Source organism: Prionailurus bengalensis, chromosome D2 (genome assembly GCF_016509475.1).
Source record: "Prionailurus bengalensis isolate Pbe53 chromosome D2, Fcat_Pben_1.1_paternal_pri, whole genome shotgun sequence".
NCBI classification, from domain to species: Eukaryota; Metazoa; Chordata; class Mammalia; order Carnivora; family Felidae; genus Prionailurus; species Prionailurus bengalensis.
This window is the reverse complement of record NC_057351.1, coordinates 28626000-28644802: the sequence shown is the minus strand read 5'-3', so window position 1 is coordinate 28644802 and position 18803 is coordinate 28626000. Positions and strand designations below refer to the sequence as shown.

Here is an 18803-nt window from a genome sequence, read left to right as displayed (position 1 = left end):
CAGTGTGATGTCAGTTTTGATGCCTTCACATGATGAAGTGTATCCTTTTACTGTGGCTTGAGGAATGAAGGTGGGGGCCATGAGAGGAGGATCATTTTTCTGAGAAGCTGTGGTTGGAGAATAAGAATTATGAAATTTTACTAAAGGCTGCATTTGCCAGTATTTTCTTGATGCTGTTTAAGAGGCCATTGGCTGTTCTGAGTAGCACCCTAAAGCTGGAGTTTGATATATCAAAGTGCAGTTGTATGATTATTTGTAACTTTGTTTTACTGTAGTGTAAATTTTTATTAACATCAGCATTTAAGAAATGCTATTCATGTCAGCTTTAGTGAGTCCTGAGTGGTTTCTCACATACCTCTTAAGCATATTTGTTAATTTCCTCAAGCAGTGGTTGATATTTACTTTGGAGTTTGCTTTTTGATGCCTCTTCTGTGATCAGCAGCCCTCACATAGTCCCCATGTTATTCTGACTCTTCACTGCAACCAGTAAAATATGGAGCACAGCCTCTGAAAACTGGTGCGTGACACAACCTCACTTTTCTTTTCTTTCCATGTAAATACACAATAAATATGGCTTCTGATAAACGCAAATCTAGAATCAAATAGTTTGTGTAGCATTCTGGAGTTAGAAAAAAGGATCATATGTAGCCAATGCTGTTGGTGTGCTGCCATATTTTCTGGGCATCTAATTTCTCATTGCCAATTCTATGGTCTCTATCAGAGGGCTTTCTCTGGCACTTGAGCTGGCTTGGCAGTAAGTGCCAGGGAATAAACACCCTCTGGATGTAGGCATCAGACACTGATGAATGTGAGTGAGAAACTCCTTTACTTCTCTAACTGGATAACTCTTAGGGGTTTTTATACTGTCTTCCAGGGGTCCCCATCGTAATCAAGCCCCAGTTGCCCAGGGTGGCAACTTGCCTGATAATGTACCTTTTATAAACTTGGTTCCTTTCTCTACTTTCCTACCAGGGTCTCTTTGAATCACCTTTCAAATTACCACTTGCATTCAAATTCTTGTCTGGGGGGGGGGGGGCTATTTCTATTGGAAACCAAACTAGAAAACACTTTTTTCAAACTATAAAATAACAAGTATTTACAGTAGAAATGTGAGAAATATGGTCAAACAAAAGGTAGAAAATACAACTTCTAATATTAGCACCTAGGGACATATCTATTATTGGTCTTTTGGTATATATGTATGTATATTAGTATACCTAAAACTAAGGATCATACTATATATATTTTATGTGTGTATTTCAATTATAGGTTGTCAGAAATTTTCTTTTGCTTTTTTCCTAAGAGGAATTATTTTTTTAATGTTTATTTATTTATTTTATTGTTTCTTTATTTGACAGAGAAAGAGTGTGAGCAGAGGGAGGGCAGAGAAAGAGAGAGAGAGAGAGAGAAATCCCAAACAGGCTTCTCACTGTCAGCTCAGAGTCCAATGCAGGGCTTGAACCCATGAGCCCTGAGATCACGACCTGAGCAGAAATGGAGTGGGACGCTTAAGTGACTGAGCCACCCAGGCACCCCCTTATAGGAGAATTCTTAAATATGTTTTGTCTGAGAATTCTAAAGAAAGTGCAAACAGATCGTTTTCTTGGGACAACCACTGTCAACTGTCCTGTGTATATTTTTCTGACAAGATATTTAGATAGTATTTTAAAATATCAATGGAAACATTTTGTATATTATTTTGGAACCTGTTTTTTCATGGGCAATATTATAAACATAAAAAAAGACATAAGGAATATGTGTCCATTGCAGAACAATAAGAAAATACAGATTTTTTAAAAAGTGTCAAAAATGAAAATCACATGTATTCTAACTATCCAGGGATAACTATTAACACTGAGGAATAATTCCTTATAGACTTTCAAAAATTTTTACATAAATATCCATGTAATAATGAATTTAGGAATGAGATCATACTATATACATTATTTTTTAAATACCTGTCAGTTAGCAATATGTTATGAGCATTTTTCTATGACCATAAATGTTAAAAAAAATTGTTAATGCCAATATAAAAGGCTTTTAAACAACTTTCTATTGCTGGAGATTTAGATTGTTTCTTGATTAAAAAAATTTATAAATGGTGTCACGACAAATATCCTTATAGTTAAACCCTTGAACACATCTGTGATTATTTCCTTAGGATAAACTTCTAGAAGTAGAATTATTAGATATACACATTTTAATTAGTTTGAGAAATTTTGCTAAATTGCCTGCAAAAGATTTTTACCAATTTACACTCCCATCAATAGAAAAGGAAAAAGGCCTTTTTTCTAGTGTTCAGCAAAGTTGCTTATTAGAATTAAAAATAATCTTACTTTCAGGGAGTAAATTATTTGTATTTCCAGAGATCCTTTACCATTGACCTTTTACTTTTGGCAGCTGTTTGGAAGTTGTTTCCAATTTCCATGCCAGTGAGTTGCCAAAATTCCCACCACTGAAGGTTTCTATAAATATCCTTTTATTAATAAGCATTTAAGCACATGAGTTTCTTTCATCCATATAAACTAATTCTTGTTGATAAGAATTCAAAAGTCGACTCTACAGATCAAAAAGAAAATGATCCAAAATAATCCAAAAGAAAAAGGGAAGGAAACTATATAAACAGTTCAGTAGAGAAAATATAGCGGCTCTTCAACATATGAAAAGAGGTTTAATCTCAACATAATTCGTGAAACGGTAACTTCTCTTAATGTACACTTTTATGAATCAGTGAGACATAAGATCAACCATCTAGTAAAAAAAGAAGGGGTGTGTGTGCCCCTGGGTGGCTCAGTCGTTAAGCATCTGACTTCAGCTCAGGTCATGATCTCGCAGTTTGTGAGCTTGAGTCCCACATCGGGTCAGCTCATGCCCTGCTTCCCGTGAACACAAGCCCCGCTTTGGGTTAGCCCCTCTTCTTTCTCTCTGTCCCTCGTGGGATTTTCTCTCTCTCTCTGCCTCTTGCTCACTTACACCCTCTCTCTCTCTCTCAAATAATAAAATAAATAAATAAAATAAAAAAATAAATAAAAATCAAAAAAAAAAAAAAGGAAAGAAAGGAAATGAACATTTCATAGAACAGAAAATACAAATAGCCTCGCAACATATGAAAAGATGCCTAAACTCATTCATAGTAAGAGAAAGGCAAATTAAAACTGCACTTTTTGTATGCAAGAGCCTAGCAAAAGTTAGAGTTTGTTCACATGGTGTTAATGAAGGTGGAGGAAAATCAGCTGCTGCTGGGTGAAACTTTATGGAGAACCGTTTGGCAATGTCTATTAAAACTACAGATGCATGATGACTTTGACCCAGTAATCCCAGTTCTACAAATTTTATCCTACAGATCACGCATGTGCCAAATGACACGTGTACTATGTTATTCATTGCAGAATTGCAAATAAATGCCCCTCAGTATGGTTGCATTTTTGTATGTCACAGAATAAAATACCCCTCCACTGTTAGAATGAGAAAGCTCTCCATATACTGATAAAAAACAATCATCAAGATAATGTTAGAAACAAAAAGTCAAAATGCAGAATAGTAGACTGTATGTTAGCATTTAGGTTAAAGAAGGAGTAGGGCGGTGATGTTGGAGATTGTATGCATGTATTTGCTTGAATATACCTCGACTGTCTCTGGAAAGATATGTAGGCAATTGGTAACAACTTTGTCTGTTGGGAACATCAGAGTGGAGGGTGGAAGACTTTTGAGGGTTATGTAATCTTTGTGCTTTTTGAACTTTAGCCATGTGAATATACCACCAATTCAAAAATAAATACAATTGTATTAAACAATTTTTAAAATGTTTTATTTATTTTTGAGAGAGAGAGAGAGAGAGAGAGAGAGAGAGAGAGAACAAGCATGTGTGGGGAGGGGCAGATTGAGAGGAAGACAGAATCCGAAGCAGGCTCCAGGCTCTGAGCTGTCAGCGCAGAGTTCGATGCAGGGCTGAAACCATGAACTGTGAGATCATGACCTGAGCTGAAGTTGGACACTTAACGGACTGAGCCACCCAGCTGCCCCATAAAAAAATAAATCAAATGTTAAAATAAATAAAAATAAAAATAGGGGAAAAAGAAATCTGGGATCTATTCTTCATTTTACCATTACTTTTTGTGACCCACAGACAATTTCCTTTTTTTCTTTTGGTGGGGTCTCCCCATATATGATATATAAATAAATGAATATTTAGTATCAGATATTCACAAAGACTTTTATAGAAAAATAAGCAGCATAAAGGGACAGGGAGGGATGGAGGTAGGGGCTGGGTACTGTTTTGGATCAAGTTGTCAGAGAAGGTAGTTCCTCAGAAATCCCGAATCTCAGGCTCCACCCCAGACACCTGGAATCAGAATCTCCAATATAACAAGATCACCAGATAATTACATGCATATGGAAGATTAAGAGACACCTTGCTCTAGCTAATTCCTACTCATGGTTATTTTGTTTAAAAAAAAATTTTTTTTTACATTTATTTTTGAGAAACAGAGTGAGACAAAGTGTGAGTGGGGTGGGGGGGTGAGCACAGAGAGAGAAGGAGACACAGAATCCGAAGCAGGCTCCAGGCTCTGAGCTGTCAGCACAGAGCCCGATGTGGGGCTCGAACCCATGAACTGTGAGATCATGACCTGAGCCAAAGTCAGACGCTCAACTGACTGAGCCACCCAGGCACCCCAAATCATGGTTACTTTGAATGTGAATTCCAGAAGTCTTCTCTCACTCTAACTTTGTTCTACTTAGTCCACACTGAATGCCTTTCTCTGGTCTCCCATTCTCCTGTGTTTCCCTCCATATATATATGTTTATTTATTTATTTTGAGAGAAGGGAGGGGCAGAGAGAAGAGGAGAGAGAGAATCCCAACCAGTGATCCCAACCGTGAGATAATGATCTGAGCTGAAATCAAGAGTCAGCTGCTTAACTGATTGAGCCACCCAGGCACCCCTCCCTCCATATATTTTGCCACATTAATAATTTTCTGGATTTTTTTATTACCACCGCCAGGAGATATGTACTGGAGTCTCAGAGTACCCAGCATAGAGTCTGGCAATACGTAACAGGTGCTAAATAAATATTTCTATAGCAAATGAAGAAACAAGTGGATGAACCAAGCCAAATAAAAGTGTGTGTGTGTGTGTGTGGGGGAAAGAATTCAAAAGTCTGCTTAAGATAATCCATTTCAGGGGCGCCTGGATGATTCAGTCAATTAAGCAGCCAATTCTTGATTTCATCTCGGGTCATGATCTCATGATTCATGGGTTTGAGCCCCGAATTGGGCTCAGCACTGTGAGCACAGAGCTCAGATTCGGTCTCGCTCTATCTGCCCCTCTCCCACTTGTGCTGTCTCTCTGTCTCAACTCTCAAATAAATAAATAAATGTAAAAAAAAATAAAGGAAAGATAATCTGTTTCTGTAAGATACTAATAATTCATATTAAACACTTACCCTTGCATTTTATTTATTGCAGTGAAATCTTATCAGCAAGCTGTTTTACTATGACCCTGTGGGTTTTCTATTCCTACTTCTCTGATTTTAAAATCTTCTTTTCTGTGCTTTAAAGTCTTTTCAGATGTGAACTCTTGGCACCTTCGTTTCCGCTGGTCTGGGGACGCTCCCTCAGAACTCCTGAGGAAATTCAGAAATTATGAAATATGAAAAGTGCTCGGTAGGAGAGAGAGAGAGAGCAAGACCATCTCCCGTGCTGCCAACAAGTCTGTTTGAATCTTAAAAACGTTATGTTTCTCTGTCATGTTTGTGAATTGCTCAGTACCGATTGATTCCTCCATCCTTGAACCCCTTCTAACAAAATGTGTGTTTTAAATGAGAACATTTTCAGACTAGTCTCTTTCAATATTTGAATAGATTAAGGCTCTTAGATCCAAAGTAGCTTGTTGTGAATCTTCCTGTTAATGTTGTAGAAAATCTATTTTAAAAAGATATCTCTGTATTTAAATAATTCATTAATATACCACGATCCCTATTAGTGCTGTATGTACAAGAAATGCTTTCTGACTCTTGGGGCACCTGGGTGGATCTGTTGGTTAAGCAAACAACTCTTGACTTTGTCTCAGGTCATGATCTCAGGGTCGTGGAGTCTGCTTAAGATTCTCTTTCCCTCTGTCTCTGCCCCTCCCCTGCTCACTCTCTCTCTCAAAATAAAATATAAATAAAATTTATTTTTAAAAAAGGAAATGTTTTCTGACTCTTGACTTTAAATGAAATGTCTAAACTCCACAGAGCGAAATAATTTTCCCAAAATTCATGACGAATTTATAATTCAACAGTATTTTGAAAATAATTTGATTAGATATTTCTATTTTAATTTTAATAATTGTAAATTTAAAAGGTTATTATTTATTTGAGGAAATATGCTTTACAAGATTTCTTTTGTTATACAGCAAGTGATACATTTATAAATTATGTTCTAATAATGTGAATGGGTCTGTTAGGTGACATATCCTTTTTAGATTGGGATTGTTGATGGTCATGTGTAGTCTATGGTTAGTTTTTAGTTTGCAAACAAGTGAATGAAAAATTAAGAAGAAAAACAATTTTAGAGTAAACTAGAGCTGTCACTGGTCTGTAGCAAAATGACAGGAAAAAAAAGAATATAGGAAGTTTAAAAAAAATTTTTTTAAGTTTATTTATTTATTTCGAGAGAAACAGAGACAGCATGAGTGGGGTAGGGGCAGAGAGAGGAAGACAGAATCCCACCGCACTGACAGCGCAGAGTCCAACTTGAGGCTTGAACTCACAAAATCATGAGATCATGACCTGAGCCGAAACCTAGAGTTGGATGTTTAACTGACTGAGCCACCCATGTGCCCCAGGAAGTTTTTTTTTTTTTTAAATTAAAGCCACATAATTCAGAAATTATGTCCTTTGTGGTTTAAAATGTGCTTCCTTTTATGAAATAGTATCATAGTAGACTGTATTAGTTTACAAGGGCTGCCATAACAACATACCACAGACTGAGTGGCTTAAACAACATATCTCATAGTTCTGGAAGCTAGATGTCCAACATCAAGGTGTCTGCAGGTTTGGTTTTTTTTCTGAGGCCTCTCTTCTTGGCTGATGCCTTCTCCAGGTGTCCTCACATGACCTTCCTCTGTGAACACACATCCCTGGTATCTCTGCTTCCTCTTTTGAGGATGCCAGTCATATTGGATTAGGGCTCCACCCTAACAGCTTCCTTTTAACACATTTCAACTCTTTAAAGACCTTATCTCCAAATAAGGTTATATTCTAAGGCAGTGGGGATTAGGACCTCAACATACAGGTTTTTGGGGGAATACAATTTAGTCCATAACAGAAGAAAACTTTTTTTAAAAAACAAATATAGGGGTGTCTGGGTGGCCCAGTTAGTTGAGTGTCCAACTCTTGATTTTGGCTCAGATCATGATCTCACAGTAGTGAGATGGAGCCCCAAGTTGGGCTCTGTGCCGGGCATGGATCCTGCTTGATTCTCTCTCTCCCTCTCCCTCTGCCCTTCTCCTGCTTGTGCATGCTCTCTCTGTCAAAACAAAAACAAACAAACAAACAAAACAAAACAAAACAAAACAGAAGTATTAAAAAATTTTTTTTATTACATTTATTTATTTTTGAGAGACAGAGACAGAGCACAAGCAGGGGTGGGGCAGAAGGAGAAGGAGACACAGAATCCGAAGCAGGCTCCAGGCTCTGAGCTGTCGGCACAGAGCCCAATGCAGGGCACCAACTCACAAACAGTGAGATTATGACCTGAGCCGAAGTCGGAGGCCTAACTGACTGAGCCACCCAGGTGCCCCAAAACAAAAGTAGTTTTAAAAAATGTTTATTTATTATGAGAGAGAGAGAGAAAATAGGGAGAGAGATTCCACATGAGGGAGGGGCAGAGAGAGAGGGAGAGAGCATCCCAAGCAGGCTCTGCGGAGCCCGAACTCGGGATTTGATCCCACAAACTGTTGATACAGAAGATAGGATTCAGTAGCCACAGAGGGAAAGATTAGGGCCTGAGGTTCCTGGGCAGGGAAAAACACCTATTTTGGAACAATGCTGGGAGTGTCTGACCACAGCAAACCCCCTCAGGTGTAAGGTTCCTCTTAATGTAACAGACCCCACCTACTCCCCCTCAGGTTTCCCCTCAGGAATTTGACAAAAGACCTAAGTATGGCCATAGACCACCCCTCATACAATGGAAAGGAGCCAGTCGGGAATGGGCAACCCAGCACCTAGAGGTATCAAGCCAATAAGGGTAGAAGGAACAAGGGAGAAGGGATGGGGAGGGCTGACCAGAACCTTATAAAACAAGGACCTTGCCTGTAGTCTGTGGGCATTTACTTTTGAATGTCCCCTTTCTGTAAAGGGAGCTTTCCTACTATTCTTCCTTTCTAATCTTATATTCTAATAAACCTTTGCCTACTGCTCATTTTGTGTCCACCTCTTCATTCTTTGAAGCTGTGAGACAATGAATCCTGGGTATTGTGGCAAAGATCCTGCAACACAGTGAGATCATGACCTGAGTGGAAATCAAGAGTTGGACTCCCAACTGACTGAGGAGTCCCAACAAAGTATATTTTTAAGGTTTATTTTTTATTTTATTGGAAAATAAAGTGTTTATTCAAAGAACATTAAAAGATTAAGGACCTTTTAATTGTGTGGGTGTTGGCAGGAGGAGGAATGAATCTCAAGCTTAGCCAGACTGGGCATGAGACTCTTCACAGAGCTGGGGGTTTCAGGGGAGGCCGGGTTGGGGGACAACTGGGTCTGGCAGGAGTCAAGAAATGGTCAGAGAGCACCAGGCCACAGTGCAGAGCTTGGGCCAGGGGTGCTGGTTGGCTTAGCAGCCTTAGCAGCTTAGCAGCTCACCACTTACATCCCATTGACAAAAAATAGAGCATGTAAAGTTAATAAAATGAGCTTTTGGACTACAATTGCCTGTCATAATGCCTGTGTGGCCCACATGGGCACTCAAATAAATAACTACATTGAATAAGAGAAGTTTTGAACCTAAACATCAGGGTTTAATTTTTTTTCTTTTTTCTACCAGAAAAAAGGCCCATTTACAGCATTGATAACTTTTAGTGACTTGTCAAGAGGAAAACTACTCCCATTCGTATGGTCCACTTCATTTTTTGTACAGATGCACTTCCCCGTTGTTGACAAGATTGAGACCAGCTCTTATTTTCTCTCCCATAATCTCCTGAAACCTCCAAATAAGAAATGAGAAATAGCTCCATTTGAATGTGGGTTTATGATGGGTCAGGCCTGACATAAGCACTTTATATACTGGATCCCATATAACTTAGTAGGAGACATTTTATTCTTCTTCTTTTATGATTTGTTTGTTTGTTTTGTTTTGCTTTGAGAGAGATGGAGCAAGTGAGCAAGAGGCAGAGAGAGAAGGAGAGAGAATTGCATTGCAGAGAGGGAAGCAGGGCTCACCCAAAGCAGTACTCAGACTCAAACTATGAGATCATGACCTGAGCCAAAGTCAGATGCTTAACCGACTGAGCCACCCAGGCACCCAGAAGACTGTCTATTCTTTTTATCTATCTATCTATCTATCTATTTATATTACTTTTTTTTTTTAATTTTTTTTTCAACGTTTATTTATTTTTGGGACAGAGAGAGACAGAGCATGAACGGGGGAGGGGCAGAGAGAGAGGGAGACACAGAATCAGAAACAGGCTCCAGGCTCTGAGCCATCAGCCCAGAGCCCGACGCGGGGCTCGAACTCCCGGACCGCGAGATCGTGACCTGGCTGAAGTCGGACGCTTAACCGACTGCGCCACCCAGGCGCCCCTATATTACTTTTTTAATGTTTATTTTTGAGACAGAGAGAGACAGAGTGCTAGCAGGGGAGGGGCAGAGAGAGAGAGGGAGAATCCGAAGAAGGCTCCAGGCTCTGAGCTGTCAGCACAGAGTCCAATGCAGGGCTCAAACTCACAAACAGTGAGATCATGACCTGAGCTGAAGTCGGATGCTTAACCGACTGAGCCACCCAGGCACCCCTATTCTTTTTTTTATTAATTTTTTTTTAATGTTTATTTAATTTTAAGAGAGAGAGAGAGAGAGGGAGAGAGAGAGAGAGAGAGAGAGAGAGAATGTGAGTGGGGAAGGGGCAGAGAGAGAGGAAGACACAGAATCTGAAGCAGGCACCAGGCTCTGAGCTGTCAGCATACAGCCCAATGCGGGGCTCGAAGCCACAAGCCATGAGATCATGACCTGAGCCAAAGTTGGATGCTTAACTGACTGAGCCACCCAGGTGCCTCCAGAAGACTGTCTATTCTTAAACACTTAAATACTTTCCTGAAGTAAAGGTTTAAAAAGGGAGGGGACTGTGTTTTGATAATATAGTTTTTCTCTTTGAATGAAAAGTAAAAGGAAATTCTTCAATAATTTGTTTGAATTGTCCAGGGTGTTTGGAATAACCACAGTTGCACGTATGTATAATACCACATTTTCAGAGTCATTTATTTTTGGATTACGGCTTAACTTTATGACGTAGCAAATTGATTATGAAAAGATAATTTTACATAAAAGTTAGTAAGCTCTTAGGTCAGCTCTAAATGGTGAAGATAGTTTGTTTCTCTCACATTTGATATTGAACGAATGAATGAGACACATATTTCTTCAGAACATTATTATGTGATATTGTACTAGCACTTGTGTAGGATATAAAAATGCTTAAGTCATATTTATGCTCTCAAGTAGCTAATAGTCTTGTGAAATAGTTTAACAGGAATATGTCAAATTAGTTTAAAGTATGTAATGTATTTAGAATATGCCTGGCACATAGTAAGCACTATGTGTGTTAGTTACTATTTCTACTATATTGTTATGTGTTAAATCTCTCTCTCTCTCTCTCTCTTTTTTAGAAAGTTCTGCACCCAATGTGAGGCTTGACTCCACAACCCTGAGGTCAAGAGTTGCATGCTCTACTGACTGAGCCAGCCAGGCGCCTTGTTATCATGTGTTAAAACTTGATAATCAATAACAGAATTGTGGTCTCCTTCCCCCCACCCCCCACTCCTCAATCCCTTCCCCCCATTATTAATCTCAGAGGCATCATTTATTGCATATCTTTCTTTGGCTATCTTGTGAGTTTACACATGAATGTCTTTCTCTTCTTTACATAAATGGTAGCTTACTATTTACAGTGCTGCATAACTTCCATTTATTCAGTTGATATATCTTGGAGATTTTTCCATTTTAGTATGTTAGGGCTTATTCTTTTTATGTGCTTTCTTTTTTTAAGATTTTATTTTTTTAGGTAATCTTTATACCCAACATGGGGCTTGAACTTACAATCCTGAAATCAAGAGTTGTATGCTCCACCGAGCCAGCCAGGTGCCCTGCTTTTTGTGTGCTTTATAATATTCCACGGTGTGGATGAACCACACAGTTTATTTAACTTGTCCCCTACTTGATTGATGCTTTTCAAGGTTATTTACATTTTTTTTCAATCACAAATAACACTGTAATGAATAGCTTTGTGCACAGTATTTCTTTTTTTTTATGAAATTTATTGACAAATTGGTTTCCATACAACACCCAGTGCTCATCCCAAAAGGTGCCCTCCTCAATACCCATCACCCACCCTCTCCTTCCTCCCACCCCCCATCAACCCTCAGTTTGTTCTCAGTTTTTAACAGTCTCTTATGCTTTGGCTCTCTCCCATTCTAACCTCTTTTTTTTTTTTTTCCTTCCCCTCCCCCATGGGTTCCTGTTAAGTTTCTCAGGATCCACATAAGAGTGAAACCATATGGTATCTGTCTTTCTCTGTATGGCTTATTTCACTTAGCATCACACTCTCCAGTTCCATCCACGTTGCTACAAAAGGCCATATTTCATTTTTTCTCATTGCCACGTAATATTCCATTGTGTATATAAACCACAATTTCTTTATCCATTCATCAGTTGATGGACATTTAGGCTCTTTCCATCATTTGGCTATTGTTGAGAGTGCTGCTATGAACATTGGGGTACAAGTGGCCCTATGCATCAGTACTCCTGTATCCCTTGGATAAATTCCTAGCAGTGCTATTGCTGGGTCATAGGGTAGGTCTATTTTTAATTTTTTGAGGAACCTCCACACTGCTTTCCAGAGCGGCTGCACCAATTTGCATTCCCACCAACAGTGCAAGAGGGTTCCCGTTTCTCCACATCCTCTCCAGCATCTATAGTCTCCTGATTTGTTCATTTTGGCCACTCTGACTGGCGTGAGGTGATACCTGAGTGTGGTTTTGATTTGTATTTCCCTGATAAGGAGCGACGCTGAACATCTTTTCATGTGCCTGTTAGCCATCCGGATGTCTTCTTTAGAGAAGTGTCTATTCATGTTTTCTGCCCATTTCTTCACTGGGTTATTTGTTTTTCGGGTGTGGAGTTTGGTGAGCTCTTTATAGATTTTGGATACTAGCCCTTTGTCCGATATGTCATTTGCGAATATCTTTTCCCATTCCGTTGGTTGCCTTTTAGTTTTGTTGGTTGTTTCCTTTGCTGGTGCACAGTATTTCTTGCATGTGAAGTACACCCATAGGATGAAAAGCTAGCACTGGAATGGATCAAGGAGTATGTATGTAATTTTGAATTGCATTACAATGTTCTTAAACAAAGAAATGAAGCAATTTAGCAAGTTTCAAAGATTTTAGGGCCAATGGATTAGAAAACCCAGAAAACAGTTTGTTCATTGGTATTGTTGCCTACAGTTTTGTTTTGTTCTGTTTTTATTTTTTATTTTATTTATTTATTAAAAATTTTTTTGATGTTTATTTTTGAGAGAGAGAGTGTGCATGGGCAAGAGTGGGGGAGGGGCAGAAAGAGAGAGAGAGAGAGAGAGAGAGAGAGAGAGAGAGAGAGAATCTGAAACAGGCTCCAGGCTCTGAGCTCTCAGCACAGAGCCTGACACGGGGCTCAAACTTAGGAATGGTGAGATCATGACCTGAGCCAAAGTTGGATGCTTAATCAACTGAGCCACCCAGGTGCCCCTGTTTTGTTTCTTTAAATCTAGGCCACATTTGTTGAGTGGTTCAGTTTGAAGCACTGTGCTTATGAAACAATATACCCATCACTTCCCCAAATCCCTGATGTCAGGGGGTGACCAATATATAAGCAATAATAAAATCAGAGTATATTTTTCTTGCAGTAACTTCTCACAGAGACAGGAGGAGAACAGAGTGCTTTTCTCAGTGTAACAGCTTCCTGCCTTCTGGATGTCCTGAAATGTTGGAAATATAATTCTGAAATATTTTTGCTCTTTTAAACAGCAGAGCAACAGGCAACTCAACAGAGCAACTCTGGAAAACCTAGGCGGAATTCACAATTTCCTGTGATCCCAAAGTTTCCAGTCCCAAATGGATATATCCCCGCCTGTCAAAAATATGCCCCTTGATGAGCAAATTATAAATGGAAAAAAGACTTGCAGATATTTCTTGTAAAGAGAGAGCTGGATAAGGGAAAGTAGATAACATTGTTTTCCTGCTTATGAATTTTCATATCCTTTCTGCACCCGGATCTGATGGTGGATACAGGATCAATCACAGCAGCAAGTGTCAATGACTAATGCAGTTATTGAGAGGGGTCTTTAATTTCCTGGAGGCAAACACCATTACCCACCACCTCCACATCACAGATGAGGAGATGCCAGGACCGCTGGGGAGTCAGTGATGGAAGAAATTATAAAACTGATGCAATTACTTAGAAAATGATGAAATGTCTCACAATGAAAGGCTTCAGTTCTCTTCAATTTCAGGTTCTGTGATATGCATCAGTGTGGCTGTGTCTTCAGTATTATTACTTCTCAGTGTTCTGTGTCATCTACCCTCCTTGAAGGAGAATATTTTGTATCAGGCAGCTCATTCTCATCCTTTCTCCTCCCATCCGAGCTCTATCATTTCTTCCAGTGTTTTTGCTTTGACAATTTCTTGTATTGATTAGCTGCCCAGCATGAATGTTTCCATAGTGGAATCTAGGTTAGGTTTATGGAGAACTAGATCTTTCTCTTGTTCTAACCTGTGGGATTTAGGGAAAGTCAGTTGAGTGCTCTGGTCCAGTTTCTTCTACCCGTGGCTGGAAATTAGAATCTCCCCTTAGAGAACATAGTATCTCTGCCCAGGACCAGCTCCAGAATTGGCCTGTTTAGGGCCTCCAGTGGGACCAGGACAGTGTGGGACTGACAAGGAGCATGTAGGTTAGAAGTCAAGGACTAGTGAGGACAGTAAATGCAGAGAAAGAGGATGTGTCTTCTCCATCTTTCTTTCCATCCAGACGACCTGCCCCCCCTTCTTTTTTACTGTTCTTTTAAGTAAAAGGGCAGGGATAGAAAGGGAGAGATTACAATTAAGTAGGTATATCTACAAATACCAGCTCCATACACCTCAACTGTCTTTTTACATTCAGTTGAATTTGATGCCATTCCTTTTTTTTTAATTAAAAAAAAAATGTTTATTTTTGAGAGAGAGAGAGAGAGAGAGTGCGAGTAGGGGAGAGGCAGAGAGAGAGGGAGACACAGAATCGGAAGCAGGCTCCAGGCTCTGAGTGTCACATGGGGCCTGAACTCACAGACTGTGAGATCATGACCTGAGCTGAAGTCGGACGCCTAACCGACTGAGCCACCCAGGCGCCCCAAATTTGATCCCATTCTTGATACTATTGAAGACAATGCTGATTTGTCTTCCGAGTAAAGTATATTGCATATAGTTATATTTATGGGCGCCTGGGTGGCTCAGTCGGTTGAGCATATAGTTATATTTAATATATTAAACACTTCCCAGCTCATTACCACTAGGGGAGGCTCTAAAACAGGGTCTAATAATGATACTACTACTACTACTAATGGTGATTAGTACCTTTCACAGTTTCTAAGCCTCTTCTCATGTTTCTTGTTTGAACCTCACAACTAACTTCATTTTCCTGAGGAAATTGTAGCTTTTGCTACATTCTAAAAACCACACTATTGGGGTGCCTAGGTGGCTCAGTCAGTTAAGCACCTGACTCTTGATTTCAGCTCAGTTGATGATCTTGCGGTTGGTGAAATCAAGCCCTGCGTTGGGCTCCCTGCTGACAGTGCCAGGCCTGCTTGGGATTCTCTCTCTCTCCCTCTCTCTCTGCTCCTCCCCTGCGTGTGTTCTCTGTTTCTCTCTCTCTCAAAATAAATAAATAAGCTTAAAAAAAGTAAAAAATAAATAAAGATAAAAACCACAATAGAATGGAAAACATTATTGTGTTTTTTGCTGAAATCATTGTTTTTCAATCTGGAAGTCACCTGGGGAACATGAAACCCTAATACCTGGGTCCCAGCCCAGCGATTTAATTGCTCTGGGTATGCATTTGGCATTGGGATTTGATAACTCCAGGTAATTTTAACGTGCGGCTAAGGTTGAGGGCCACAGTTGTTTATTTTTATTTGTTTTTAATGTTTATTCATCCTTGAGGGCGACAGAGACACAGAATCCAAAGCAGTCTCCAGGTTCTGAGCTGTCCACACAGAGCCTGATTGGGGGCTTGAAGGGACTTGAACTCATGGACCAGGAGGTCATGACCTGAGCCGAAGTTGGATGCTTAACTGAGTGAGCCCCCAGGCGCCCGGCCATGGTATTTTAAACAAATACAGGTTATAGGTGACTTGGTTAATGTCTTGATGGCTCTACCCATATATAGCACAGCATAGCTTTCCCTCCTATGCCACCAGTTATTTCTGGGGCTCCCCCAAACCCCGTGGGCACTCTATTTGGGCTTCCAAACAGGCCTGTGAGTTTCAGCCATTGCTCTGCCTCCAACAGGCTCTCTCTTGTCTTCACCTCCACCCACTAGGCCACCCTGCTGCCACCAGGCTGAGAGTACCGGCTGGCAGGAAGAAAGGCCTCCTCTTAGCTTTGATCAGATTTTCAGCAGCTGGGACTAGCTCCCTAACCAAGCTGTCACGTATCTTGACTCGCCTGTCTAACATGAAGCACAGAACTAGCTCTCTCAACAGTCCTTCTCCCCCCTCCTCTTGGCCTCATCCAAATGCCTTTCTTCCCCCATCTGTGGAAAAAGGATCACCTCAGCAGATGAGGTCAAGAGATTCCATTGGGAGGGGGAAGTGTAGGGGGGAGGGTGATGTATCTCCACCAGTAGTAGCTAGCTAAAAATGCTCAGTTTTAGAAATTCCATCAGTGTTTGAACAATAAAAATGTTCCACCAAAAATTTTAGAAATGAAAGACGATATGAAAAACAAAAAAGCTGATGTGTGGGTTGTTCACCAGATACTACTTAAAGAGAAATGATTGGCTATATGACCTTAGGCCTGTCCTTTACTTTTATTTCTTTGAGCCTAGTTCCTCCCTTGTAAAATGAGGAGATGTAAACCTCATTTTACCAGGAAATGAAACGAACCCAGGAAAATTGTGAACCCAAACCAGACTGTTCTAGTTTTAACTCTTTTCTTCTGGTCCACATTCAAGGAATCAGGGAGTCTATGCATCAAGGCAAGGCCACTAACTGGCTGATATCCATGGGTGACATCATCCTTTGTGAAAATATGTGGTTAAGGTGGCTCTGGAGATAGCACTTAACCATCTGTGCAATCTTGGGTAAGTTAATTAACCTCTCTGTGTCCTCAGTTTCCTCATCAAAATGGGATGGTAACTACCTTGATGTAGGACACAAATATTTAACAATTAGTAGTAGCAATCGGGACAGAAAATCAGAGTGACTAAAGCTATTTTTTTCCAATACCTTCCCATTCTCTAGAATGGTGCTCCAGCATCACTCAGGAGCTTGGTACAAAAGCAAATTATTGGATCCACCCTAGATCTACTGAACCAGAATCTATGACAGATAAGGCACAAGAACCTGTTTACATCTCAGGAAACTCCACAGAATCCTTATGCATGCTAAAGTTTGAGCAACACCATTTCTTTTTCTCTTTAAAAATTAAAAAAAAGTTTATTTATTTATCTTGAGAGAGAGAGAGGAAGCATGAGCAGGGTAGGGGCAGAGATAGAGGGAGAGAGAGAATCCCAAGCAGGCTGCACCCAGTCAGCACAGAGCCCGGGGCAGGGCTTGATCTCACCAATTGTGACATCATTGCCTGAGCTGAAATCAGGAGTCAGATGCTTAACTGACTGAGCCACCCAGGCAACCCTTTTTAAATTTTTCTTTAAATTCTAGTTAGCTAACATATAGTACAATATGAATTTCAGGAGAATTCCATGATTCTCACTTACATATAACACTCATTGCTCATCATAACAAGTACCTTTCTTAATACCCATCACCCATCTAGCCCACCACCAACCTACCTCCCTCCCTCTATCAACCCTTAGTTTGTTCTCTCTTAGTTTTTGATGGCTGAATAATATTCCATTATATCTATCTACCTACCTATCTACCTACCTACCTATATCACCTCTTCTTTATCCATTCATCATCAGTCAGTGGACACTCGGCTCTTTCCATAGTTTGGCTATTGTTGATAATGATACTATAAAAATTGAATCTGTATTTTTGTATCCTTTGGGTAAATCCCTAGTAGCGCAATTGCTGAGTCGTAGGGTAGTTCTATTTTTAACTTTGTGAGAAACCTCCATACTGTTTTCCAGAGTGGCTGTACCATTTTTCATTCCCACCAACAGTGTAAGAGGGTTCCCCTTTCTCTACCCCGTCACCAACATCTGTTGTTTCTTGTGTTGTTAATATTAGTCATTCTGACAGGTGTGAGGTGGTATCTCATTGTGGTTTTGACTTGTATTTACCCGATGATGAGTGATGTTGGGCATCTTTTCATGTGTCTATTAGCCATCTGGATATCTTCTTTGGAAAAATGTCTACTCATGTCTTCCCATTTCTTAACTGGATTATTTGTTTTTTGGGTGTTGAGTTTGATAAGTTCTTTTTTTTTTTTTAATTTTTTTTTTCAACGTTTATTTATTTTTGGGACAGAGAGAGACAGAGCATGAATGGGGGAGGGGCAGAGAGAGAGGGAGACACAGAATGGGAAACAGGCTCCAGGCTCTGAGCCATCAGCCCAGAGCCTGACGTGGGGCTCGAACTCACGGACCGTGAGATCGTGACCTGGCTGAAGTCGGACGCTTAACCGACTGCGCCACCCAGGCGCCCCATGAGTTTGATAAGTTCTTTATAGATTTTGGATACTGTTTATCAGATAGTCATTTGCAAATATCTTCTCCCATTCCATAGGTTGCTTTTTAGTTTTGTTGATTGTTTTCTTCACTGCACAGAAGCTTTTATCTTGATGAGGTCCCAACAGTTTATTTTTGTTTCCCTTGCCTCTGTCAATGTCTAGTAAGAAGTTGCTCCAGCTGAGGTCAAAGAGGTTGCTGCCTGTGTTCTCCTCTAGGTTTTTTATGATTTCCTGTCTCATATTTAGGTCTTTCATTCATTTTGGAATTTATTTCAGATGGTGTAAGAAAGTGGTCTAGTTTCATTCTTCTGCATGCTGCTGTCCACTTTTTCCAACACCGTTTCTTGAAGAGACTGTCTTTTTTCCATTGTGGCTATTAAAATTAAAATTAAATTCATTCAAAGGAAACTATATCAGAAATGCAGTTCATCAGTAACACTGGCCGTATTTCAAGTGCTCAAGTGCCCCATGTGGCTAGCGGTTACTGTATTGGGCAGTATAGATTATAGAACATTTCTATCTCAGAAAGTTCTATTGGACAATGAAGCTCTAGAATAATTATTACTATAATGTTATTTTGTAGTCACAGAGCATCTAGATGGAACAAACTCTCTGGGGCAAGAGTGACAAATTAATGTCGAAAGAGCCAGGCAGGTGAAGTAAATGAATGAAGTAGGTCAATTATAAGAGAACGA

At 40.0% G+C, this 18803-nt stretch overlaps 1 protein-coding gene across 3 annotated transcripts in view; it reads left to right on the top strand.

The window, feature by feature from the left end:
* Nucleotides 1-8558, top strand: part of DNAJC12 (DnaJ heat shock protein family (Hsp40) member C12) — a 42021-nt gene extending 33463 nt beyond the window's left edge. The window contains exon 5 of one of the 3 annotated variants that reach the window (XM_043596453.1): nucleotides 8435-8558. In XM_043596453.1, coding sequence (XP_043452388.1) covers nucleotides 8435-8448 — 14 coding nt within the window. In that variant the 3' untranslated portion in view covers nucleotides 8449-8558. Of the gene's footprint in view, nucleotides 1-388; nucleotides 508-5558; nucleotides 5834-8434 lie in introns of those variants that run through there. The other 2 variants (XM_043596451.1, XM_043596452.1) reach the window with 2 other exon arrangements.
* Nucleotides 8559-18803: the final 10245 nt, after the last annotated feature.